Consider the following 27,337-nt stretch of genomic DNA (forward strand, 5'->3'; position numbering starts at 1 on the left):
GAGCCTACTTGGGATTCTCTCTCCCCTTCTCTCAGCCCCTTCTAGGCTCATTCTCTCTCTCTCTTTTTCTCTCATCTCTATATCTCTATCTCTCTCTCAAAATAAAAATAAATATTAAAAAAAAAACTAAATCAGGAAGAAACAGAAAATCTGAACAGACCAAATACTAGCAATAAAACTGAAATGGTAATCAAAAAACTCCCAATAAGCAAAAGGCCAGTACCAGATGGAGTCACAGTTAAAATCTACTAAACATTTAAATACGAGTTAATGCCTATTCTCCTCCAACTGTTCCCAAAAATAGAGGGAAGAAAAACTTCCAAGCACATTCAACAAAGCCAGCATTACCCTGACACCAAAACAAAAAAGAAACACTGCAAAAAACAAACAACCACCACCACCACCAACAACAACAACAAAAACTACAGGCCCACATCTCTGATAAACATAGATGCAAAAATTCTTAACAAAATATTAGCAAGCCACATTGAACAATACATTAAAAGTATCATTCACCATGATAAGTGGGATTTATTCTGGGATGGAAGGGTGGTTCAATATTTGCAAATCAAGCAACATGACACACCACATCAACAAAACAAGGGATAAAAACCATATGGTCATCTCAATAAATGCAGAAAAAGCATTTGACAAAATTCAACATCTGTTCATGATTTTAAAAACTCTCAATAAAATAGGTATAGAGGGAACAAGCCTAAATACAATAAAAGCCATATATGACTAACTCCTAGCTCACCAGCCAATGGTGAAAAACTCAGGGCCTTCCCTCTAGGATCAAGAATAAGATGAGGATGTCCATTCTCACTGTTTTAATTCAACAAAGTACTAGCCAGAGAAATCAGACAACAAAATAATTAAAGGCATCCAAATTGATTAAGGGAGAAGTTAAACTGTCACTACTTACAGATGACATGATACCATACATAGAAAATCCTAAAGAGTATCAAAAAATATTGTAATTGATAAATGAATTCAGAAAAGTTGCAGGGGTGCCTGTATGGCTCAGCTGGTTAAGCATCCAACTCTTGATTTGAGCTCAGGTCATGATCTCACAGTCCTGTGATCCAGCCTGGGTTGAGCTCCACAGTGGATACAGAGCCTGCTTAAGAGTCTCTCTCCTCTTTCTACCCCTTCCCTGCTTGCATACATGTATAGGCACCCACATGTGTGCACACTCCTGGTCTCTCTCAAAAAAAAAAGAAAGCAATAAAGTTGCAGAATACAAAATTAATGCCCAGAAATCAGTTCCATTTCTATACATTAACAATAAAGTGGCAGCAAGAGAAATTAATAAAACAATTCCATTTACAATTGCACCAAAAAAGAATAAAATATCTAGGAATAAACTTAACCGAGGAGGTAAAAGACTGAAAACTATGTGATGAAAGAAATTGAGATGACACAAACAAATGTTAAGACATACCATGCTCATGGAGCGGAAGAATTAATCTGGCTATCACACCCATACTACCCATAGCAATCCACAGACTCAAAGCAATCCCTATCAAAACACAAATAGTATTCTTCACAGAACTAGAACAAATAACCCTAAAATTTGTATGTAAGTACATAAGATCCTGAGTAGCCAAAGCAATCTTGAGAAACAAGAACAAAGCTGGAGGTATCAGAATCCTAGATTTCAAGATAAACTACTAAACTGTAGAAATCAGAACTGGCACAAAGATAGACACAGAGATCAATAGAACAGAATAGAAAGCCCAGAAATAAATCCATGTTTTTATGGTCAATTAATCTAAGACAAAGAAATAAAGAATACACAATAAGGGAAAAGGCATTCTTTTCAATAAATGTTGTTGGGAAAACTGGATAGCTACATGCAACAGAATGAAACTGGACCACTTTAGTATACCATATACAAAAACTCAAAGTGTATTAAAGACCTAAATAAAACCATAAAACTCCTAAAAAAAAAAATGCAGCATAGTAATTTCTTTGACATCAGTCTTAGCAACATATTTATGGATAGGTCTCCTAAGGCAAGGGAAACAAAAGCAAAGATAAACTATTATGACTACATCAAAATAAAAACCTCTGCACAGTGAAGTAAACCATAAACAAAATAAAAAGACAACCTAGTGAAAAGGATATTTGCAAATGATATATCTAATAAAGGGTTAATATCTAAACTATATAAAGAACTTACAAAGCTCTGATTAAAAATCTGATTTAAAAACACACAGAAGATCTGAATAGGCATTTTTCAAGAGAAGACAAATGGTTGGCAAAGCTCAAAATCAATAATCATCAGAGAAATGCAAATCAAAACCACAATGAGATATCAGCTCATACCTGTCAAAATGACTAGTACCTAAAAGACAAATAATAACAAGTGTTGACAGAATGTGGAGAAAAGGGAACCTTTGTGCACTGTTGGTGGGACTGTGAATTGGTGCACCCACTGTGGAAAACAGTATGGAGGTTCCTCAAAACATTAAAAATAGAAATACCATAGAATCTAGTAATTCCACTACTGGATATTTACCCAAAGAAAACAAAAACACTAATTAAAAGATATATGCACCACTGTGTATGTTGCAGCCTTATTTAAAATAGCCAAGATATGGAAGCCTAAGTGTCCACTGATGAATGGATAAAGGTATAATTTACGTATACAATGAGATATTACTCAGCCATAAAAAGGAGTAAGATCTTACCATTTGTGACATGAATGGACCTAGAGAGTATTATGCTAAGTGAAATAAGTCAGAGAAAGACAAATGCCATATGATTTTACTTAGTTTTGAAATCTAAAAACCAAATGAACAAAAACAGATTCTTAAATATAGAGGGAAAAAAACAGATTTTTTTTTTACATTTTTTTGCATTCATAATTTTTTTTCAATATATGAAATTTATTGTCAAATTGGTTTCCAAACAACACCCAGTGCTCATCCCAAAAGGTGCCCTCCTCAATAACCATCACCCAACCCCCATCAACCCTCAGTTTTTCTCAGTTTTTAAGAGTCTCTTATGCTTTGGCTCTCTCACACTCTAACCTCTTTTTTTTTTTTTCCTTCCCCTCCCCCATGGGTTTCTGTTAAGTTTCTCAGGATCCATATAAGAGTGAAAACATATGGTATCTGTCTTTCTCTGTATGGCTTATTTCACTTAGCATCACACTCTCCAGTTCCATCCACGCTGCTACAAAGGGCCATATTTCATTCTTTCTCATTGCCACATAGTACTCCATTGTGTATATAAACCACAATTTCTTTATCCAGTCATCAGTTGATGGACATTTAGGCTCTTTCCATTAATTTGGCTATTGTTGAGAGTGCTGCTATAAACATTGGGGTACAAGTGCCCCTATGCATCAGTACTCCTGTATCCCTTGGGTAAATTCCTAGCAGTGCTATTGCTGGGTCATAGGGTAGGTCTATTTTTAATTTTTTGAGGAACCTCCACACTGTTTTCCAGAGTGGCTGCACCAGTTTGCATTGCCACCAACAGTGCAAGAGGGTTCCCGTTTCTACACATCCTCTCCAGCATCTATAGTCTCCTGATTTGTTCATTTTGGCCACTCTGACTGGTGTGAGGTGATATCTGAGTGTGGTTTTGATTTGTATTTCCCTGATGAGGAGCGACGTTGAGCGTCTTTTCATATGGCTGTTGGCCATCTGGATGTCTTCTTTAGAGAAGTGTCTATTCATGTTTTCTGCCCATTTCTTCACTGGGTTATTTGTTTTTCAGGTGTGGAGTTTGGTGAGCTCTTCATAGATTTTGGATACTAGCCCTTTGTCCGATATGCCATTTGCAAATATCTTTTCCCATTCCTTTGGTTGCCTTTTAGTTTTGTTGATTGTTTCCTTTGCTGTGCAGAAGCTTTTTGTCTTCATAAGGTCCCAGTAGTTCATTTTTGCTTTTAATTCCCTTGCCTTTGGGATGTGTCAAGTAAGAAATTGCTACTGCTGAGGTCAGAGAGGTCTTTTCCTGCTTTCTCCTCTAGGGTTTTGATGGTTTCCTGTCTCACATTCAGGTCCTTTATCCATTTTGAGTTTATTTTTGTGAATGGTGTGAGAAAGTGGTCTAGTTTCAACCTTCTGCATGTTGCTGTCCAGTTCTCCCAGCACCATTTGTTAAAGAGGCTGTCTTTTTTCCATTGGATATTCTTTCCTGCTTTGTCAAAGATTAGTTGGCCATACGTTTGTGGGTCTAGTTCTACGGTTTTTATTCTATTCCATTGGTCTATGTGTCTGTTTTTGTGCCAATACCATGCTGTCTGGATGATTACAGCTTTGTAGTAGAGGCTAAAGTCTGGGATTGTGATGCCTCCTGCTTTGGTGGTCTTCTTCAAAATTACTTTGGCTATTCGGGGCCTTGTGTGGTTCCATATGAATTTTAGGATTGCTTGTTCTAGTTTCGAGAAGAATGCTGGTGCAATTTTGATTGGGACTGCATTGAATGTGTAGATAGCTTTGGGTAGTATTGACATTTTGACAATATTTATTCTTCCAATCCATGAGCACGGAATGTTTTTCCATTTCTTTATATCTTCTTCAATTACCTGCATAAGCTTTCTATAGTTTTCAGCATACAGATCTTGTACATCTTTGGTTAGATTTATTCCTAGGTATTTTATGCTTCTTAGTGCAATTGGGAATGGGATCAGTTTCTTTATTTGTCTTTCTGTTGCTTCATTATTAGTGTATAAGAATGCAACTGATTTCTGTACATTGATTTTGTATTCTGCCACTTTGCTGAATTCATGTATCAGTTCTAGCAGACTTTTGGTGGAGTCTATCGGATTTTCCATGTATAATATCATGTCATCTGCAAAAAGTGAAAGCTTGACTTCATCTTTGCCAATTTTGATGCCTTTGATTTCCTTTTGTTGTCTGATTGCTGATGCTAGAACTTCCAACACTATGTTAAACAACAGCTATGAGAGTGGACATCCCTGTCGTGTTCCTGATCTCAGGGAAAAAGCTCTGTTTTTCCCCATTGAGGATGATGTTAGCTGTGGGCTTTTCATAAATGGCTTTTATGATCTTTAAGTATGTTCCTTCTATCCCAACTGTCTCAAGGGTTTTTATTAAGAAACGATGCTGAATTTTGTCAAATGCCTTTTCTGCATCGATTGACAGGATCATATGGTTCTTCTCTTTTCTTTTATTAATGTATTGTATCACGTTGATTGATTTGCAAATGTTGAACCAGCCCTGCATCCCAGGAATGAACCCCACTTGATCATGGTGAATAATTCTTTTTACATGCTGTTGAATTCGATTTGCTAGTATCTTACTGAGAATTTTTGCATCCATATTCATCAGGGATATTGGCCTGTAGTTCTCTTTTTTTCCTGTGTCTCTGTCTGGTTTAGCAATCAAAGTAATACTGGCTTCATAGAATGAGTCTGGAAGTTTTCCTTCCCTTTCTATTTTTTGGAATAGCTTGAGAAGGATAGGTATTATCTCTGCTTTAAACGTCTGGTAGAACTCCCCTGGGAAGCCATCTGGTCCTGGACTCTTATTTGTTGGGAGATTTTTGATAACCAATTCAATTTCTTCGCTGGGTATGGGTCTGTTCCAGCTTTCTATTTCCTCCTGATTGAGTGCTGGAAGAGTGTGGGTGTTTAGGAATTTGTCCATTTCTTCCAGGTTGTCCAGTTTGTTGGCATATAATTTTTCATAGTATTCCCTGATAATTGCTTGTATTTCTGAGGGATTGGTTGTAATAATTCCATTTTCATTCATGATTTTATCTATTTGGGTCGTCTCCCTTTTCTTTTTGAGAAGCCTGGCTAGAGGTTTGTCAATTTTGTTTATTTTTTCTTTTCAAAAAGCCAACTCTTGGTTTTGTTGATCTGCTCTACAGTTTTTTTACATTCTATATTGTTTATTTCTGCTCTGCTCTTTATTATTTCTCTTCTTCTGCTGGCTTTAGGCTGGCTTTGCTGTTCTGCTTCTATTTCCTTTAGGTGTGCTGTTAGATTTTGCATTTGGTATTTTTCTCGTTTCTTGAGATAGGCCTGGATTGCAATGTATTTTCCTCTCAGGACTGCCTTCGCTGCATCCCAAAGCGTTTGGATTGTTGTATTTTCATTTTCGTTTGTTCCCATATATTTTTTAATTTCTTCTCTAATTGCCTGGTTGACCCATTCATTCTTTAGTAGGGTGTTCTTTAACCTCCATGCTTTTGGAGGTTTTCCAGACTTTTTCCTGTGGTTGATTTCAAGCTTCATAGCATTGTGGTCTGAACGTATGCATGGTATGATCTCAATTCTTGTATACTTATGAAGGGCTGTTTTGTGACCCAGTATGCAATCTATCTTGGAGAATGTTACATGTGCACTCGAGAAGAAAGTATATTCTGTTGCTTTGGGATGCAGAGTTCTAAATATATCTGTCAAGTCCATCTGATCCAATGTATCATTCAGGGCCCTTGTTTCTTTATTGACCGTGTGTCTAGATGATCTATCCATTTCTGTAAGTGGAGTGTTTAAGTCCCCTGCAATTACCACATTCTTATCAATAAGGTTGCTTATGTTTGTGAGTAATTGTTTTATATATTTGGGGGCTCCCGTATTCGGCACATAGACATTTATAATTGTTAGCTCTTCCTGATGGATAGACCCTGTAATTATTATATAATGCCCTTCTTCATCTCTTGTTACAACCTTTAATTTAAAGTCTAGTTTGTTTGATATAAGTATGGCTACTCCAGCTTTCTTTTGACTTCCAGTAGCATGATAGATAGTTCTCCATTCTCATTTTCAATCTGAAAGTGTCCTCAGGTCTAAAATGAGTCTCTTGTAGACAGCAAATAGATGGGTCTTGTTTTTTTATCCATTCTGATACCCTATGTCTTTTGGTTGGCGCATTTAGTCCATTTACGTTCAGTGTTATTATAGAAAGATACGGGTTTAGAGTCATTGTGATGTCTGTAGGTTTCACGCTTGTAGCGATGTCTCTGGTACTTTGTCTCACAGGATCCCCCTTAGGATCTCTTGTAGGGCTGGTTTAGTGGTGACGAATTCCTTCAGCTTTTGTTTGTTTGGGAAGACCTTTATCTCTCCTTCTATTCTAAATGACAGACTTGCTGGATAAAGGATTCTTGGCTGCATATTTTTTTCTGTTCATCACATTGAAGATTTCCTGCCATTCCTTTCTGGCCTGCCAAGTTTCAGTAGAGAGATCCGTCACTAGTCTTATCGGTCTCCCTTTATATGTTAGGGAGTTTATCTCTAGCTGCTTTAAGAATTTTCTCTTTATCCTTGTATTTTGCCAGTTTCACTATGATATGTCGTGCAGATGGATTTAAGTTACGTCTGAAGGGAGTTCTCTGTGCCTCTTGGATTTCAATGCCTTTTTCCTTCCCCAGATCAGGGAAGTTCTCAGCTATTATTTCTTCAAGTACCCCTTCAGCACCTTTCCCTCTCTCTTCCTCCTCTGGGATACCAATTATGCGTATATTATTTCTTTTTAGTGTATCACTTAGTTCTCTAATTTTCCCCTCATACTCCTGAATTTTTTTATCTCTCTTTCTTTCAGCTTCCTCTTTCTCCATAACTTTATCTTCTAGTTCACCTATTCTCTCCTCTGCCTCTTCAAGCCGAGCCGTCGTGGTTTCCATTTTGTTTTGCATTTCATTTAAAGCGTTTTTCAGCTCCTCGTGACTGTTCCTTAGTCCCTTGATCTCTGTGGCAAGAGATTCTCTGCTGTCCTGTATACTGTTTTCAAGCCCAGCGATTAATTTTATGACTATTATTCTAAATTCACTTTCTGTTATATTGTTTACATCCTTTTTGATCAGTTGGTTAGCTGTTATTTCCTGGAAATTCTTTTGAGGGGAATTCTTCCGTTTCGTCATTTTGGATAGTCCCTGGAGTGGTGCAGAACTGCAGGACACTTCCCCTGTGCTGTCTTGAATAACTTGCGTTGGTGGGCGGGGCCGCAGTCAGACCTGATGTCTGACCCCAGCCCACCACTGGGGCCACAGTCAGTCTGGTGTGTGCCTTCTCTTCCCCTCTCCCAGGGGCGGGATTCACTGTGGGGTGGCGTGGCCCATCTGGGCTACTTGCACACTGCCAGGCTTGTGGTGCTGGGGATCTGGCGTATTAGCTGGGGTGGATCAGCAAGGTGCACAGGGGCGGGAGGGGCAGGCTCAGCTCGCTTATCCTTCAGAGATCCGCTTCGGGAGGGGCCCTGCAGCACCGGGAAGGAATCAGATCCGCCGCCGGAGGGATGGATCTGCAGAAGCACAGTGTTGGGTGTTTGCACGGTGCAAGCGAATTCCCTGGCAGGAACTTGTTCCCTTTGGGATTTTGGCCGGGGGATGAGCGAGGGAGATGGCACTGGCGCGTGCCTTTGTTCCCCACCAAGCTGAGTTCTGTCATCCGGGGCTCAACAACTCTCCCTCCCGTTGTCCTCCAGCCTTCCTGCTCTCCTAGCAGAGCTGTTAACTTACAACCTTCCAGATGATAAGTCCCGCTTGCTGTCTGAACACACTCCTTCCGGCCCCTCCGCTTTTGCAAACTAGACTCGGGGGCTCTGCTTTGCCGGCAGGTTGCCCCTCTGCCCCCTCCCGCCAGTCTGTGTAGCGCGCACCACCTCTCTGCCCTTCCTACCCTCTTCCGTGGGCCTCTCATCTGCGCTTGGCTCCAGAGAATCCGTTCTGCTAGTCTTCTGGCAGTTTTCTGGGTTATTTAGGCAGGTGTGGGTGAATCTAAGTGATCAGCAGGACACGGTGAGCCCAGCGTCCTCCTACACTGCCATCTTCCCCCCGATTCTATCAAAAACAGATACTTAAATACAGTGAACAAACTGGTGTTTGCCAGATGGTATGTGAGTGGGTGTGTAGGTGAAATAAATAAAGGGGACCAAGAGGTACAAACTTCAAATTATAAAATAAGTAAGTCACAGAGGTGAAAAGTATAATAGGGAATATCATCAATGATATTGTAAGAATGTTTGACAGTTACAGATGGTGACTACATTTATCATGGTAAGCACTGAGTAATATATAAAATTGTCGAGTATATATATTGTATCCCTGAAAGTAACAAAACATTGTATGTTAATTATACTTCAATTACAGAATGTAAAAAAAGAAACTATAATGAGATCCCACTTCACACTCATAGACTAGCCTTAACCAATCAAACAATAACAAGTATTGGCTAGGATGTAGAGAAAACGGAACCCTCAAACATTGTTGATGGGAATGTTAAATGATGCAGCCATTTTGGAGAACAGATTGGAAGTTCCTCAGAATGTTAAACATGGCGTTACCAAATGACTCAGCAGTCCCAACTAACTCCTAGGTTTATACCCAAGAGAAATGAAAAAATATGTACACACAAAAACATGTACATGAATGTTCACAGCAACAGTATTCTTAATAGCCCAAATATGAAAACAACTCTAACATCCATCAACTGGTGAACGGATAATAAAATGTAGTGTATCCATACAAGAACACTATTTGGCAATGAAAAGTAATGAAGTACTGATCCATGTTACAGGATATATAAACCTTGAAAACATTGTTCTAAGAGTAAGAAGCCAGTCTCAAAAGACCACATATGTATCATTCCACTCATATGAAATACCCTGAATAGGCAAATTTATACAGACAGAAAATGGATTACTAGTTACCTAGTGATGGGGTCTGGGGGGAAGGGAGAAGAAAGCAGGAGTAAAGGGGAACGATTACTAACAAATGTGGGGTTTCTTTTGGGTGTGACGGGAATGTTTAAAAATTTACTATAGTGATGGTTGCACAAATCTATGAATATACTAAATAACATTAAGCTGGATATCTTAGATGTTGGTAAATTGAATGGTATGTGAATTATGTCTCAATAAAGCTACTGAAATTTCGAAGGGATCATTAACTCTGAGCTTTACTACAGGGTGACCTAGGTGGACTGTTTGTTGGGAGCCCCTGATATCAGCATCTTCAGGTCTTCACTTGCTTGCATTTGCCAGGGAAGAGGCTTTCACCATACCCTGGAGAGTAATGATCTGCCTGACAATGCCCTGGAAATTCTTAACAACATTTTTTTAATTTCTTTGTTCATTTCTTTTGTTTTTTAGATTCCACTTACAAGTGAAATCATATGGTATTTGTCTTTCTCTGTCCAGATTATTTTCACTTAGTGTAATACCCTCCAAGTATATTCACATTGTCACAAACTGCAAACAAACAACAACAAAGAGAGAAACAGACTCATAAATACAGAGAACTAGTGGTGGCCAAAGGGGAGGGGGGTGGGAAGATGGGTGTTTAGGATTAAGAAGCACAAAGTTCCAGTTCTAAAGTAAATAAGTCACCAGGATGAAAAGTAAAGCAGAGGGAATATAGTCAATAATAGTGTAATGCACACCATGGTGAGCATTTCATAACATACACAATTGTTGACTTACTATGTTGTACACCTGAAACTAATTTAATATTACACATCCACTGTACTTCAATTAGAATTTTTTAATTTTTAATTTTTAAAAATCTAGACAGGAGTTAGAAATTTTCCTTAGAGAATGTAGTTTTGGTCTAACTAGTTCTTCCTGCCCAACAAACCAAAAATACTTTCCACAGATCAAGAGGAAGGGAACAGACATTTACTGAGCTTCTATTAAGGGCTAGGCACATTCCATTCTCTAGTATATTAATCTTTTTAACTCTGTGGGGATGACATTATAACATTCTCATTTTTATAGGTGAGGAAACTGAGGTGCAAGGATTAACACAGCTAAGAGTGGTGAAATTCTGATGTCTGAATTCAGTGCCCAAGCTCTACTCACTTTTTTTTTAATTTATTTATTTTTGAGAGAGAGAGAGAGAGAGGAGGAGGGACAGAGAAAGAGAGAGAGAGAATATGCCAAGCAGGCTCCATGGTTCATGGGTTCAAGCCCCGTGTTGGGCTCCATGCTGATGGTACAGAGCCTACTTAGGATTCTCTTTCCCTTTCTCTCTGCCCCTCCCCCACTCTCATGCTCTCAAAATAAATAAACTTAAAAAAGAAATTCCTTTAAGGAGCACCTAGGTGGCTCAGTAGGTTAAGCATCAGACTTCAGCTCGGGTCATGATCTCATGGTTCATGGATTTGGGTCCCACAGCGGGCTCTGTGCTGACAGCAAGGAGCCTGGAGCCTGCTTTAGATTCTGTGTCTCCCTCCGTCTCTGCCCCTCCCTCGGTCATGCTCTATCAAAAATAAACAAACTTAAGAAAAAAATTCTTTAAAAAAAAAAAAGGCTGCATGGGAATGCAAGCTGGTGCAGCCACTCTGGAAAACAGTATGGAGGTTCCTCAAAACACTAAAAATAGAACTACCCTACCACCCAGCAATTGCACTACTAGGCATTTATCCATGGGATACAGGTGTGCTGTTTCGAAGGGACACATGCACCCTCATGTTTATAATAGCACTATCAACAATAGCCAAAGTATGGAAAGAGCCCAAATGTCCATCGATGGATGAATGGATAAAGATGATGTGGTGTGTGTGTATATATATATACACAATTGAGTATTATTCAGCAATCAAAAAGAATGAAAATTTGCCATTTGCAACTACGTGGATGGAACTGGAGGGTATTATGCTAAGTGAAATTGGTCAGTCAGAGAAAGACAAAAATCATATGACTTCCCTCATATGAAGACTTTAAGAGACAAAACAGATGAACATAAGGGAAGGGAAACAAAAATAATATAAAAACAGGGAGGGGGACAAAACAGAAGAGACTCTTAAATATGGAGAACAAACAGAAGGTTACTGGGGGGGGGGGGGGTTGTGGGAAGGGGGATGGGCTAAATGGGTAAGAGGCACTAAGGAATCTACTCCTGAAATCATTGTTGCACTATATGCTAACTAACTTGGATGTAAAAAATAAAAAATAAAATTTAAAAAAAAAAAAAAAGGCTGCAAAACCAGAATGGAGCTTTCTTTGTAGCATCACTGGTAGTTCCAGGTCCACATCAGAGACTCCTGGAGCCCAGGAAATCTGTGCAGACATTCTGCATCTGCTCTTGTACAATTTTAATTTGGTGTCCTCAGCAAATTTAAATTATATTAAAAACTTCATCTAACCTTAGAATGGCAGGTGAGTATGTTCTCTTCCTGCCCATTCATAACCCACCTGAAATGCTATGCTCTCCCCTACCTCCCAGTCTACTCTCTACCCAGCAGCTAGAGTGATACTACTTGTAAACATAGATCAGATCATTCCCATCTCAAACCCAACCAGTGGCTTCTATTTAAAATAAGAAAAATTTTAAAAATTTAAAAACCCATAAAATCCTAATTAGGCCCTATACAATCTGACTGGGCCCCTGCTTACATCCCCAACTTTATCTGTTACCACTTCCTTGCTGATTGTACTCCAGCCACACTTATTGAGCTCAAGTCCACCCCATAGCCTTTACACACACAGCTCCTTCTGCTTAGAATGTTCTTCCAAGATCTTCATATGGCTCATCCTCATCACTCAGAGGTCTCTCCTCAAATGTCACCCCCTCAGAGAGGCCTCCTCTACTGGTTATCTTATCTTTGGCACTACTATACCTTATTTTCTTTGTGTACTTATTTTCTTATCAGCTAGTCATCACCTTGCCTCAACCACCACCACCAGTAGAATGAAATTTGCTGGCAGGGCAGGGATTTTGTGCTGTTCACTGTTTCATCGATCTGTGCAACAGTGTCTGGCACACAGTAGACACTCAATAAATATTTCCTATTATTAATCTGTAAAAATCATTTGACAACTAACCACGGAAATCCTCGAGATGTTTACTTCCCTGTTTCCTATGACCCACTTAAGTATTTTTTCCTCCTTATAACTTTTTCCTCCCTGAGGGACAGAGATTATGTCTTACTTTTTTTCAAACATTTATTTACTTTGAGAGTGAGAGAGAGAGAGAGAGAATGGGGGGGGGGGGCAGCAGAGAGAGAGGGAGAGAGAGAATCCCAAGCAGGCTCCATGCTGTTAGTGCAGACAGAGCCACAAACTGTGAGATCATGACCTAAATCAAAACCAAGATTCGGATGCTTAACCAACTTAGCCACCTAGGCACCCCTCTTACACTCTATGTGTTCACAAACCCGTAGCACAAACATTTGTACTAGTCTGGCTTCCCCCCAAAAATATCAAAGTATTTGTGTTTGCAGATGGTTAATTAGAATAATTTCCAGATTTGTGGTAAAAACTGGCTATGGTATTTCTTAAACAATAAAGCAACATAGAGTTGGCACACTTACTTCTGGCATTTGTCTTATCCAACTCACTGAGACATAGATCATCCTTGGCATCAGTGCTTCCCTCAACACCATGTCGTAAGAAAAACTTTGTATCATTTTCATCAATTTCATTCTCATCACCCAAGTCATATTTTTGTAGCCCCTCTAATAGCTTTACAGCCGCTAAATGGGCAAACCTGTGGGAAAGAATCAGAAATTAATACACAATCTTCTTCAAACTGAAATGACAGTTTGAACTTAATTTAGCAGATTACACTCTGTACATTATGCCACCAACCCATCTACCCGTAAAGGAGCAAAACTGTACCTGGGGGTGCCTGGGTGGCTCTGTCAGTTAAGCATCCAACTTCAGTTCAGGTCATGATCTCATGATTCATGAGTTCAAGCCCTGCATCAGGCTCTCTGCTGACAACTCAGAGCCTGGAGCCTGCTTTAGATTCTGTGTCTCCCTCTCTTTCTGCCCCTCCCCCACTCGTGCTCTGTCTCTGTCTCTCTCTCAAAAATAAACAAACATTTAAAAAAATACAAAAAAACACAACTGTACCTGAAGGTCAGTGACAATTTGACATACATCCAGCTCAAAGAGTTACTGGACACTAAGGACAAACAGTCCTACTACAGGCTATTTCATAATTTGTATTGGCAAAAATCCAAATGGGAGAGGAGACCCAATATCAAGACAATATGTGGTGTGCCCTAGACACAGCTGGTCAACTGTATAGAAAGCCCAGAACCACCTTATTTCTTACCTATATTTACTACCTTTTTTGATGGCCTAATTTAGATTGCAGAACTAGTTCTGTTTCCAGTTTTAGGGTAACTATATATCTACCCCCTTAATTTTCATCCTTCCTCAACCCAAAATACTTGGCATGGTTTTGAAATTTAATGGAAAAACAGTGACTTTTTCTATCCATGTTTTCTATTTTCTTTGAGCTTGCCCACATCTCCATGAAGCTTCCAGTAATATACCCTAGGTTTTGGAGTTGACATGATTGCCATGTAATCTGCATATTTTTCTCAGTCATGCTAATTGAAGTGCTTAATGTTTCTTCTTATCACATGGAGAACTACTCATTAAATACAAAATCTCAAATCCTATTTTTTTCCACATACTTACATAACCATATGCACACATATGTCCTCCCCTTTCACCAGGTACTGCAAATATTAACAAATATTCTAGGAAGTTGTAAGGTTAACAGAATTCATTATCTCTACCACTAGGTTGCAATTTAACAGCTATCATTTACTGAGTACTTGCTTTATGCCAGATTCAAGTGTATTTGTTTTTTTGGTTTTTTTTTAAGTTTATTTTGAGAGAGAGCGTGCATGCATGCATGTAAGTTGGGAAAGAGGAGGGGTTGAGGGAGACAGAGAGAGGGAAAGAGAGAGAGAGAGAGAGAGAATATCCCAAGCAGGCTCTGCACTGTCAGTGTGGAGCTCAAACTCACAAACTGTGAGATCATGACCTGTGCTGAAATCAAGAGTCAGATGCTTAACCCACCGAGCCACCCAGGAACCACCCCCACCCCACTTTTTTTTTTTTTTTTTTACAATTTATTCAAGGTTATTTCTATAATAGTACACATACACCTAAAATTTTGGTGCATGAATTACAAAATTCTAATAGGTATACAGTGGAATCTCATTGTGGTTTTAATTTGCATTCTCCTAATGTAAATGATTTTGAGCATTTTTTAAATGCATATTTGCCATTTGTACATTTTCCTCTGGTGAATAAACAGTATCAAATGCTTGCAAGAAAAAGAAAACAAAAGAAACTCACTGCTAGTGAGAATGCAAATTGGTATGATCACTTTTGAAGGCACTTTCGCAGCTTCTTATAAAATTAAACATACTCACAAACTTCGCACATGACCCAGCAATCCTACTCCCAAGTATTTACCCAAGTGAGCTAAAAACTTATGTTCACACAAAACCCTGTATGTGAATGTTTAAAGCAGCTTTATGCATAATAACCAACAAATGGATATAATCAAGATATCCATCGATTGGCTACTGGATTATAGAACTATTAGAATACCATGGAATTCTATATCTAATGGAGTATTACTCAGCAATAAGAAAGAAATGAACTACCAATACACATAGAAGAATCTCAAAATAATGATGCAGAGAGAAAGACGCCAGATTTATAAGAGTTTGTACTGTACTCTAGGAAATGCAAACTAAACTACAGTGACAGAAAGCAGATCCGCATCTGCTGGGGGAAGGGGAAGCAGAAAGCAGTGGAAGGAGAGAGATACAAAGGGGGCACAAAGAGACTTTTGAGGATGATGGATATATTCACTCTCTTGACGGTGCTAATGGTTTCACGGGTACATACATTTATCAGAATTCATCAGTTGGTACAATACAAATATGCATACTTTGTCATATGCCAATTATATCTTGGAAAAGCCATCTTCCAAAATAAAAATAAAGTGGGCCTGAGTTGGCTATGATCCTAGGTATGTGGAACCGCAAAACCATGCTCCGGGACTTCAAAGAAATCCCTCAAAATTTTAAGGAACATGAACTCACAAAAATTGCAGAGCAATTCAGTGAATGATTACGTTCTGGCATCCTGTCAAACCTCATTTGCAACTTTTAGCCCACATTTCTACCTTAGATTCAAGCAGTTCTGAACCACATACAGCTCCTCAAACACACAAGGTACTATCTTACAATTCTGCCTTCTTAAAGCACCAGCATAAACATTGCTTCCTCCAAAAAAAGCTTTTTCCCTGACCTCTATATAAATTCCATCTCCCTTCAGGTTCCTTCATAACTCTTACCATCATCTGTGTTAACATTTCTCTCCCACAACTTTCAAATAGGAAGATCTGGGTACTTTTTCTCCTAAGTTCTTACTGTATCTTACACATATGTTATAATGATTATAATTAATAATTATTATTATGTACATTGTCTCTTCACAAGATTGCAAACTTGAGGGGAAGGACTGTGTTTTTTCATCTTTGTAATCCTAACACTAACCATAGCACTAGGGACACACTATATATACAGGAAATTGAATGAAAAACAACCAAATGAACAAATGGATTGACTGAATTTTCCTTGAGGACCTGACCTGAGTGAGGGGGTGTTCAATACTAGGTGTTATATTTAATTCAAACATAAACATCAAAATTTGTTTCAAAACCTATGTGGCTCCAAATTGATTATTCCTTTTTATCACACAGTATTTCACACAGTACGAACATTTGTGGGACACAATTCTCCATTGTGTACCACTGTTTTAAGCACTGTAGAATGTTTAGCATTCCTGGACCTGACCTCACTATATATCAGTGTTGGTCTCCAATCATTGTGACACTCACTCCTCCACACATTTCCAAATCCCCTCCCTCCCCCAGGAAAGGGGACAATATTATCTCCCAATTGAAAATCATCACTTTAGAGAGAAGAGTTGAGGTCTCATCCAATGTCAATTCAGCTTGAAAATTGTCATTCCATCAGTATTTGACAGAGTCCTAAAATTCCATTAAATCCTCAGAGTTTTCTGAATATAAGAGAGTATATACAAAAGTTTAAAAACAGAAGAAAGTAGTAAAGCAAATAGGGATACCTCTTAGCCACATCGCTGGGTTTCTCCCCTGCTTTGTTTGTAATATTACTGTCTGCTCCCATTTTAATTATCCACTGCAAACACTCTATGTGGCCTTGCCCAGCAGCTGTTTCAAAAATACAAAACGGAAAATACAGACAAAAAAAGTTAGTAGTAACAATTATCTGAAAATCTTGGACAATCCCATTACAGAGTATTTTCACAAATACTGATCCTTATAATAACCAACAAAAGTAAGTTGGGCAGATGTTACTTTCTCTGTTAATTTACATACTCATTAGACAAATATTCTATCAAATATCTACTGTGCTAGTCTCTATACAGAGGACTTTCCCTACATATATAAAAGCTGAAGTTCAACGAGGTTATTTATTTAACATCACACAGCTAGCAAGGAATGGATTTGAAACTATAATCTAGTTGTTCCCAATCCTTATCCAGTGTTTGCCTGCTGCTATTTATAGGTCCTGACTAATCCTGTATCTCACCAGAACGTGAGCACAATCCAGCCACAGGGACCCACAAGGACTTCAGATATCTTGCATCATCTTATGTAAAGAGGTTATTCTACTGACTCTCAAAACTCAAAATTTGCAGTCCCCTCACTGATTATCAGAACCATTTACCACCTTTTTCAAAATCTTGTTAACACATGCACTCAATACTAATTTCCACCTCCATAGCTCTGTTTACATGTCTTCTCACCTAGTACCCAGCACTCAACCAGTGCTCATCTAACCTCTATCCATCCTTCTAGATTCATCTCAAGACTCTGGGAAACTGGGGGAAAAAACTTAATAAACTTAAAAGACCTGATTTTAGGTCTACTAAACAATGAGACTGGAGGACAGGACAGAACTTAGCAAGTGGCTGGCACATAAAGACTCTCAATAAAGTCTGTAAAGTTGATGAGTGAATAAATGAATGACAATATTAATAAAATGTCAGCTTTGCTCTTACCAGCTAGCTGTACAACCTCAATCAAGAAAACTGATTCCTCTGGACCCCAATTTCCTTATCTTTTACAAAGATGATTTCATATTTATAAGGAGGGTACACTGCTGCTTCATAAAATTACAAGGATTAAATGTGATGACAGTTTTGCATCCCGTTAAATATCATATAAATATATTATTTCTGAATTCCCATGAACTCTCCTTTAATAATTTCACCCTTACCAAATTCTTCTTTCCTCAGTTCCTACTCTTGAATTCCTATTGCCTGTATTTTAACAACCAAATCCTTTCTGCCATTTATTACATCCTAACTTCTACAAATCTCTAGTTGTTCATATTGTAAGTATGTGACTCCTTAACAGGAAGGTCTGGATCTCATAGAGTCTACACAGTGCAAGCATATGGTTGGTGCTAAATATAAATGCCTGTGTAAAATAAATCAAAGACTAGGAACTTCTGGTATATCTTTGGTGTCCCAAAAAGTGAATCCACCTCCAATATTGGCAACAGAGAAAAGAGGACAGAAAGTCAGAAACAGTGACAGAGTAACCCATCACTACTGTACGAATTCTTCCACCATTCTCTTCTTCACTCAGAGCCATCTATCAAACTCAGAGTTGGCCCCTGAAAAGCCTGGGCCTTCTCCCTGTCTCCTACAGCAAACTCAAAACCAGTTAACAAAGAATACTACAAGATTTCCCAGACCTTTAGAAATAACCCCACTTTAGACAAAGATGGCAACATATTCTGTCTTTAAGATTTACAAAATAGTATTTATGTATCATGGATAACAGTTTTAGAAGACAGAATGAGCTTAACCAAACATTTCCATGTTATTACACAAATACTGTTTACAAAAAAGGGAAAGGGAGGCAAAAGTATTTCTCTAAAATGAATTACAATAAGAGGATTTTTACCCAAGATCCTTATTGTATACTGGTTAGGATATGTTTAAGAATTTAATCCATGTTTTATAAGAGAACAGATAAAATATGCAGTGGCTAGAAATTTTTGAGAAATTATTTGCAATACTTATGGCTTAGCAAATGAAAGGAAGGAGCAGTCATGGTGAATTTAAAAATCATTAAATGATTAAGAAGAAAGCCTCAATAATAAACACAGCAGCTTATTTACTGAATCAATATATAAAATAAAGGAAAAGAAGCAGAAAGATTGATAAAATGTGGGAAAGGTGAATTAAATCATAAGGAGACATCAACTTTTATTTGATTAATTTGGCTATAAACTAAACATACAGATGTTTGCCAGGAAAGGCAAATGTACACAAAATGCTCCTTCTCCCCATTATAGCCACTTCTCACCCCTCTACCACACCACCTGATCCACTCCTGGCCCTAGGTGTCCTCAGTGGATAGACTGACAAGAGAAGGGATGAAGAGCAAACACTACTGGTTCCTCCTCAATTTTCACCCTCCCATCTCACAATGGTTGCATCCCACCCTATCGTTATACATCAGTCCCTTTAGAACCTTCTTCCAGATCTCTCATTTCCATCTTAGTTCCAGTGGTGAAGAAGTGACTGAGAAAGGCTGACAACTAGCCTTCAATGAAACTTAATTGTTCCTGGAAAGATGCATATTAAGCATCATGAGCAAGCCTATCTTTTGCTACAGTGTCTAAATGATACTCCACATATCATAATATTAGTAATAAGAAGTGCTTATATCTAGGATATGAAATGAGGGCTTTGCTCCAGGGCACCACATTTTAAACTATCCATATATAGAGCACATTTTAAGTCTCCTCCCCATTCGCAAATCCCATGGTGAAGAGTTAAACCCCTAGACAGCCAGTAGAGACAAAGGAGTGAGATTTTCCAAGTCTAGGGTAGAGTGTTTGTCAAAGTGGAAACCCCTTTGTGTGTAGGGGAAATCTCTTTGCATTCCCCTTCTTCTTATGCCACCTAAGCTCTCTCTTCCAAAACTACTGGTACACATGGTACTTAGATTCTATACTGGAGATTCCTTATGAATTAAAACAACTTTAATAATTAAACTAAGAACCTAACCGACAGGAACATAGTCTGTGATTAGGACCAGCAGAAGTTATTTATAAAAATAAAAACCTAATCCAAACACATGACTGCAGGGGTGTCAGGGTGGCTCCGTTGGTTAAGCACCCGACTCTTGGTTTCAACTCACCTCATGATCTCACAGTTCGTGAGTTTGGGCCCCGCATCGGGCTCTGTGCTGACAGTGTGGAGCCTGCTTGGAACTCTGTGTCTCCCTCTCTCTCTGCCCTGCCCCACACCCACCCCCACTCATGCTGTCTCTCTCAAAAATAAATAACTTTTTAAAAAATTAAAAAACACATGACTGCATTAACTAGACTACTTACTGTCTTTTACTCTAACATTTTTTAAGGGCATTTTAAGAAATCTCTATACCCAAAATGGGGCTACAACTCACAACCCCAAGATCAAGAGTTGCATGCTCCACTGACTGAGCTACTTGGCAGGCCCTTTAACACTTTTACAAGAATTACCTGCCATTAGATTCTGCAGGAACTTATAAATTACAAATGAGGCGAAATGGAAATTTCAGATGGGGTAAAGATTTGGTTTTCGATTTTATAAATACAATGAAGATTGGCAAGAATAAATCCTAGAGTACCTACTCCCAATAAGGACTGACAATTTGACAGTCTGATTAAAAAACCAAAAAGCTAGTTAACATGTTAGAATTTCACATACAAAGAAGGAGAGAATGCAGATAAAAGTGGTAGACATCTTGAAGATATGTTCAAATCAAACATTCATTGATATTTCTATGGAAGTAAAAACATTTTTTCAGAGTCTAAGAAAGAATAAAAATTTGCTACACCTTTTTCTCAAGTTCTGGTATACCTTTTTCATGCCTTAGCATGAATTAATAGACCATTTTTAACCCAAAGAAAATGTCAGTCCTAAGAAATTTCTCTAGCAGTCAATTTCATATCTAAACATGTCAGTATCACAAGAGAATTTCTATTGGAATTACCCTAAATGTGACAATTTCTGACATCATAAAAGGAATATCACACTTCAATTGAAAATTAAGCCTCTGTGTACCATATAAGGAAGACTTAAATGTCCTAGGGTATCAGGAAAAGTTTTACATTTTCACATGTTTCTGAAGTATAATTATTTTAAATGGTAAATAATTCAAAGGTAATTATGTCAGAACTGAAAACAAAACCAGGAATAACTCACCTTTATGCATAGGAGTTGATCCATTATTATCACGTTCATTAATATTTATTACTCCATCTTCTATTAATTTCTTAAGTGTTTCTAAATCACCCTTAAAGGCAGCCATATGACCTGGAAATGCTAAGGCTATGAATAGAAATTCAGTATTTCAGTAAACACATGAGTTCATTCTATTTTTCTTGACTCAAGCAGTCACACATTTCAGATTTCAATATTAACTCAATTATGATAATGTTATATTGGAATTAGTTTGATTGATGCAATAACAAGTAATAAAAAGGACAATCATAAAGTAAGATTATTATTAATTGTGTAGCCCTTCCACCCCTCAGGACCTCAAACATGCCAAGTAATATTGTACCAGAACTATGCTTAACTATATTCCATTCTTCCCTCAGGCCACCACAAAACACACGACGGTCATTTTCAACCCTTCACATAAAGACATTTTTGGTCTAAAGTCCTACATTTGCACAGAACACTCACTCTCTGTTTGCAAGGAAGTGAAGAAAGCAAAATAAAGTGGAAGCAGATAAAGTATACATAAGTATGTATACAAACACATACACATATACACATGCCTGTGTAAAAGGGGCTGACCTAGCTCCTAACTACACATTAAATACCTGATAAGATGTTTTTACTGATAACAACTCCAAGATCAGGACCTGAGCCAAAATCAAGAGTTGGATGCTTAACCAACTATGTCACCCAGGTGTCCCTATTCTCATTTTTAAATCTGAAAAGGAAACAGAATAGCCAAAGAATATTTAAAAAAAAAAAATTTAATGTTTATTTACTTTGGAGAGAGACACAGAGATAGAATATGAGCCATAGAGGGGCAGAGAGAGAGGGAGACACAGAATCCAAAGCAGGCTCCAGAATCTGAGCTGTCAGCACACAGCCCAACACGGGGTTTGAACTCACAAACAGATCATGACCTGAGCTGAAGTCATATGCTTAACTGACTGAGCCACCCAGGCACCCCAACCAAAGAATATTTTTAAAAGAAAAAGTTAGAGACTTACACTACCTGATTCTAAATCTTACTATATAAAGCTAGAGTAATCAAGCTGTAGTATTGCCAAACAGATATATCAAATATAGTACATCTATACAATAGAATACCATTGAGCAATAAAAAAGAATGAACTATTAATATACATTAGAGGAATGATTCTCAAAATGGTTCCATTAGAAAATTCAAACTAATCTATAATGACATAAAGCAAATAAGAGGTTGTATGGGGCCTACATCCATACAGTTGAATACTGTTGAACAATAAAAAGGAATGAACTATTAATATACATAACAGGGATGAATCTTAAAATGATTCTACTAGAAAATTCAAACTTGGGACATGTGGGTCGCTCAGTAGGTTAAACATCTGACTTTGGCTCAGGTCATGATCTCACAGTTCATGAGTTCGAGTCTGGCGTCAGGCCGTCTGCTCTCAGCACAGAGCCTGCTTTGGATCCTCTGTCTCCTTCTTTCTCTCTCTCCCTCCCCTAGCTTGCATTCTTTCTCTCTCTCAAAAATAAAACATTAAAAAAAAAAAAAAAAAAACAAAACAGAAAATTCAAACTAATTTATACTGACAGAAAGCAAGTAAGTGGGCCAGGGTGAAAGGAAGGGTGAAATATAAGGGGGTATTATAAAAAAAACCTTCAGAGGTGGTGGAAATGTTTTCCATCTTGATTGTGATGGTTTCATGAGTGTATACATCCAAACTCACCTAACAGCACACTAAATGAGTACGGTTTATTACATGTAAATCATACTGAAATAAAGTTCATTTTTAAAAAAAGGAGGGGGCGCCTGGGTGGCTCAGTCCGTTGAGAGTCCAACTTCGGCTCAGGTCATGATCTCACAGTTCGTGAGTTCAAGCCCCACGTCGGGCTCTGTGCTGACAGCTCGGGGCCTGGAGCCTGCCTCAGATTGTGTGTTTCCCTCTCTCTCTCTGCTCCTGCCCTGCTCACACTCTGTCTCTCTCTCAAAAATAAATAAATATTTTTTAAAAAGTTTAATAAAAAAAAGGATATCCCCTTAAAAATAAATAAATAATAAATAATAAATTAAATAAGTAAATAAATAAATAAAGGATATCCTCATCAAAGTGAAAAAACAAGCCACAGTGTGAGAGAAAATATCTATATCTGATAAAATTAATAAAGGATTAGAATCTAGACTATATAAAGAACTCAATGGGGCGCCTGGGTGGCTCAGTCGGTTAAGCGTCCGACTTCAGCTCAGGTCACGATCTCGCGGTCCGTGAGTTCGAGCCCCGCGTCGGGCTCTGGGCTGACGGCTCAGAGCCTGGAGCCTGCTTCCGATTCTGTGTCTCCCTCTCTCTCTGCCCCTCCCCCGTTCATGCTCTGTCTCTCTCTGTCTCAAAAATAAATAAAACGTTAAAAAAAAAAAAGAACTCAAATTATTTAGAAAAGGGCAAAGAATACAGTTTTTAAAAAGGGAGAAAAGTATAGGCAGGCAATTCATAGAAGAAAAAAACTAGAAGAACCAATAACTTACAGAAGGATGTTCAACCTCATTCGTAATCAAGAAAATGCAAATCAAAATACAAATTAAACTTTTTCATATCCAATCAGCTGGCAAACATTTTAAAGTCTGACAATAACGAATATCATTTCTCTAAATTCCCATCAAACGTTGCTGATTAGAGTGCAAACTTCTACGAGCACCTGATGAAGAATGTAGCAATGCCTGTTTATACTGACGAAGGGCATATCCCACCAAGCAAACCCTAAAGTAGAATATCACACCTATTTACCCAAACAGGGCTCTTAACTCTCAGTCTTCAGAGAAGACAGGCAGTTCCACCAGCAGCCTCATCCAACAATCCCAATGTGCCATAAAAATATTTTCTATGTGGGCTCTGTGTTAAAAAGGTAGTAAAGCACTTCTCCACAGAATCTCTTGCATGTGTATATAAGGAGACACATACAAGAATATTCCCAACCACATTACTATAATAGTGAAAAACAATCTAAATGTCAAATTGGAAAATGGATAAATAATGGTTTTCATAAAATACAATACTACACAAACACTTAAAAAGAATAGGTATATCTATCAGCTTAATAAAAACCCCAAAACATAGTATTTTCTGGAAAAAAGCAAGGAATAGAAGAATGAATACTGTTTTATGCCATTTCCTTAAGATTTTAAGAGAAGTCTCAAAGACTACTAGTCATCCACTAAAATCCCCTTCCTTCAATATTAAGGGAGTTGTAGCTGAGTAAGTCTTCTCAGCTAAATACTGAATTCTCCAGGCTTCCTCACAGCTAGTATGCCCACGTGGCTAAACTTTTGCCAATGGAATTGTTAGCAAAAGTGATGGATACAAATTAGACCTTGAAAATCTCTGGTCCTAACCTTACAGTCTTGCTCCTCCCCACCTCCTACTGAATTAGCTACAACCAGAGAGAGCTAGTTGGAAAGAAAGCCAGTTTTGAATGACTGCACAGTATAGATTCACTCTCCAATCTGGGCTGTCATATAAATCCTTAAGCTACTGAATTTTATGATTTCTTTGTTAGAACAGGTTAGTCTCTTACTCCAAAAACACACAGTAGTGCATATTTTTGTAAGTACATATACATTAAATATAAAACATGTAGGGACACTGGGTGGCTTAGTCAGTTAAGCATACGACTCTTGGTTTCAACTCAGGTCATGATATTGTGGTTTTATGAGTTCAAGTCCTGTGTCAGACTCTGCACTGGCAGCATGGAGTCTGCTTGGGATTCTGTCTGTCTGTCTCTCTCTCTCCCTCTCTCTCTGCCCCTCCCCAATTTGTGCTCTCTCTCAAAATAAACTTAATTAAAAAAATTAAAATTAAAACCTATAGAATGGAATTATAAATTGAAAACAATATTTACCTCTGAGAAGGAAGAAAAAGAATGATATGAAGGAGACAGAACCAAGAAACTTTAACTATATGTATAACATTTTATCCTTAAATTAGTGGCATAAAGAATGTTCATCACATTAATCTCTATATATTTCTGCCTAAAATATTTTATAATACAGAAGACAAACTGAATGAATGGGTGGACAATTATAAGTTACATATTTAAATACGACATTTTCCTTATAACTTATTTTCTTTTTCCACTTACTCTACTTATTAAATGCTACCACACTCCAGGTTTATTACTTACTTTCCTGATCTTTTGAATCACTTTGTTCATACTCAGCCCCTTGGATAAACTGCAAAATGTTCTGTTTAAAGAACCTCTGGGCCAAATCCAGTACATTTTCTCCATTATCATTGAAGGCTTTTAGAGCCTGTGTGGTGCTGTTCATTCTACTGAGTAGGAATTTAAAACAGTGAAGGTGGCCTTCCATGGCTGCTAAGTGAACTGTAGGTGAGAGAGAAAAAGAATTTAATTTTTAAATTGACAATAAGATAATTTGAAGAAACAAAGAACAATATTGGCTCTAATCCTCACCAGAAGATGACTGTCCCTTCCCCATGTAACAGGGACATACTGTAAGCAATGGTAACACCTTCTCTGCAAGCCCACAAGTCCTTAGTCAGCCTTCTAGTCGTGCTAAAGCAACAGACTAAGTGGAGTTACACTTACTGTGAGAGTGCAGAGGCCAGATGAGAGATACCAAAGAGCAAGCCCCAGAACATTTTCTTGAAAAGAGAAATCCCAATTATGCAGCTTATAATTACATGAGAAAATACTTGCTAGGTAAGACAGATGATAGATATATTTATTTTAATGTTTTGGAAAAAATGGAAGAAATAAACCAAAATAGTCACTATGGGGGCACCTGGTGGCTCAGTCCGTTGAGCGTGTGACTTTGACTCAGGTCATGATCTCACGGTTTGTGATTGCTGCTATCAGTGCACAGCCCACTTTGGATCCTCTGCCCCCTTTTCTTGCCCCTCCCCTGCTTGCACACTCAAAAATAAACAAACATTAAAAAAAAATAGTCATATGCAAATATGAATGTTATTTTTATCACTATGTATTTTGTCACTTTTCCATAGACGTTTATTCTTTTTATTAAAAACAGGAAGACTGGATCAAAACTGCAGACAAAGCACACATACTGCCTCACCATTTCTACTCTAAATCCTTGAAAACAATAGAAAAGAGATTTTCTGAAGCCAAAAAGGTCTAGAAAAACAAACAAGAACTCCAAGAACAGACAAAAAAATGTTAAGGAATCCCTGAAAGAAAATATACTGAAGCAGGCTAAAGGGGACCCACAACCCAAAATCCACAAAAAATAAGAATGGTTCTGGGGGATTACAAGCTTAGGGCAGTGACTACGAAGAACAAGAGCACCTTTACATCTCTGGAGAAGGGAGTATTTGGGCAGCAGCCCAATCAATACACAAATCTTACCACTGGAGAAGTAAGGCAGCACCGAAATGACCAGTGTAATGCAGGAGAAACAAGATGTAACAACATCCAAAAGAGAAGTTGCCGGCACATGCCATCTACACTTTCTCAGCTGAACCTTCCAGGAAAAACACCAAAAAACTCCCCCTAAAATTTGAGAATCCTCTAACAGCTTACTCATCATATATACACATACATGTCTTACAGGCATTTCTAACTTAACACATCAAAAACTCAACTCCTCATCCCTCTTGCACACATTTTCCTTCCATAGTTTTCCCCATCTCACTTAATAGGAACTGTCTTTTTTCCATGTAGTTCATGCCCAAGATCCCGGAGCCATCCTTGACTCCTCTTTCTGTCACTCTCTATGTCTAATCAATCAGCAAATCTTATTGGTTCTATCTTTACAAAATACACAGACCCCAGTTACTTCTCACAATCTTTGCTGCCTCTACACTGCTCCAACCAAAGAGCAGCATTAAATTATTCTATCAGTCTCACAAGTGGTCTATTTCTCCCCTTGCCATCCCCACACCCACAATGCAATCTATTATAAACAAAATAGCCAAAATGATGCTCTTAAATGTATTCAGATCACGTCACTGCAGTGCTCAAAATTTTTCAATGGCTCCTGTTACCTCTCTGACCTCATCATCTATTACTCACTCTCTGATTTCTGTTCCAACCACATTGACTCACTGTTACTACTTGCTGTTACTCAAATACACTAGGAACACTCCTGCCTCAGGAGCTTTATATTTGCTATCACCTCTTCCTGTAATATTCTTTCCCCACGGTAGTCACAAGACCCGCTACCTCAACTCTGTCAGGTGTTTATCCAATTATCACCCCCTCAGTGAAGGCTTCCCTGACCACGCTTTTTTAAACTTCATCCTCTTTACTCTCTTCTCTGATTATCCATACACATATCCCTACTTAATATAATTTAT

The 27,337-nt window shown here is 38.1% G+C and overlaps 1 protein-coding gene across 1 annotated transcript in view; it reads right to left on the reverse strand.

The window, feature by feature from the left end:
- The window catches only part of ANKRD42 (ankyrin repeat domain 42), a gene marked incomplete at its 5' end in the record, with an annotated part of 73,403 nt that overhangs the window by 15,917 nt on the left and 30,149 nt on the right, over positions 1-27,337 (reverse strand). Inside the window, 4 exons of the mRNA XM_042907122.1 lie at positions 13,241-13,416; positions 16,836-16,941; positions 21,003-21,128; positions 25,185-25,385. Coding sequence (XP_042763056.1) covers positions 13,241-13,416; positions 16,836-16,941; positions 21,003-21,128; positions 25,185-25,385 — 609 coding nt within the window. The remainder of the gene's footprint in view (positions 1-13,240; positions 13,417-16,835; positions 16,942-21,002; positions 21,129-25,184; positions 25,386-27,337) is intronic.

Source organism: Panthera leo, chromosome D1 (assembly GCF_018350215.1).
Source record: "Panthera leo isolate Ple1 chromosome D1, P.leo_Ple1_pat1.1, whole genome shotgun sequence".
Lineage (NCBI taxonomy): Eukaryota > Metazoa > Chordata > Mammalia > Carnivora > Felidae > Panthera > Panthera leo.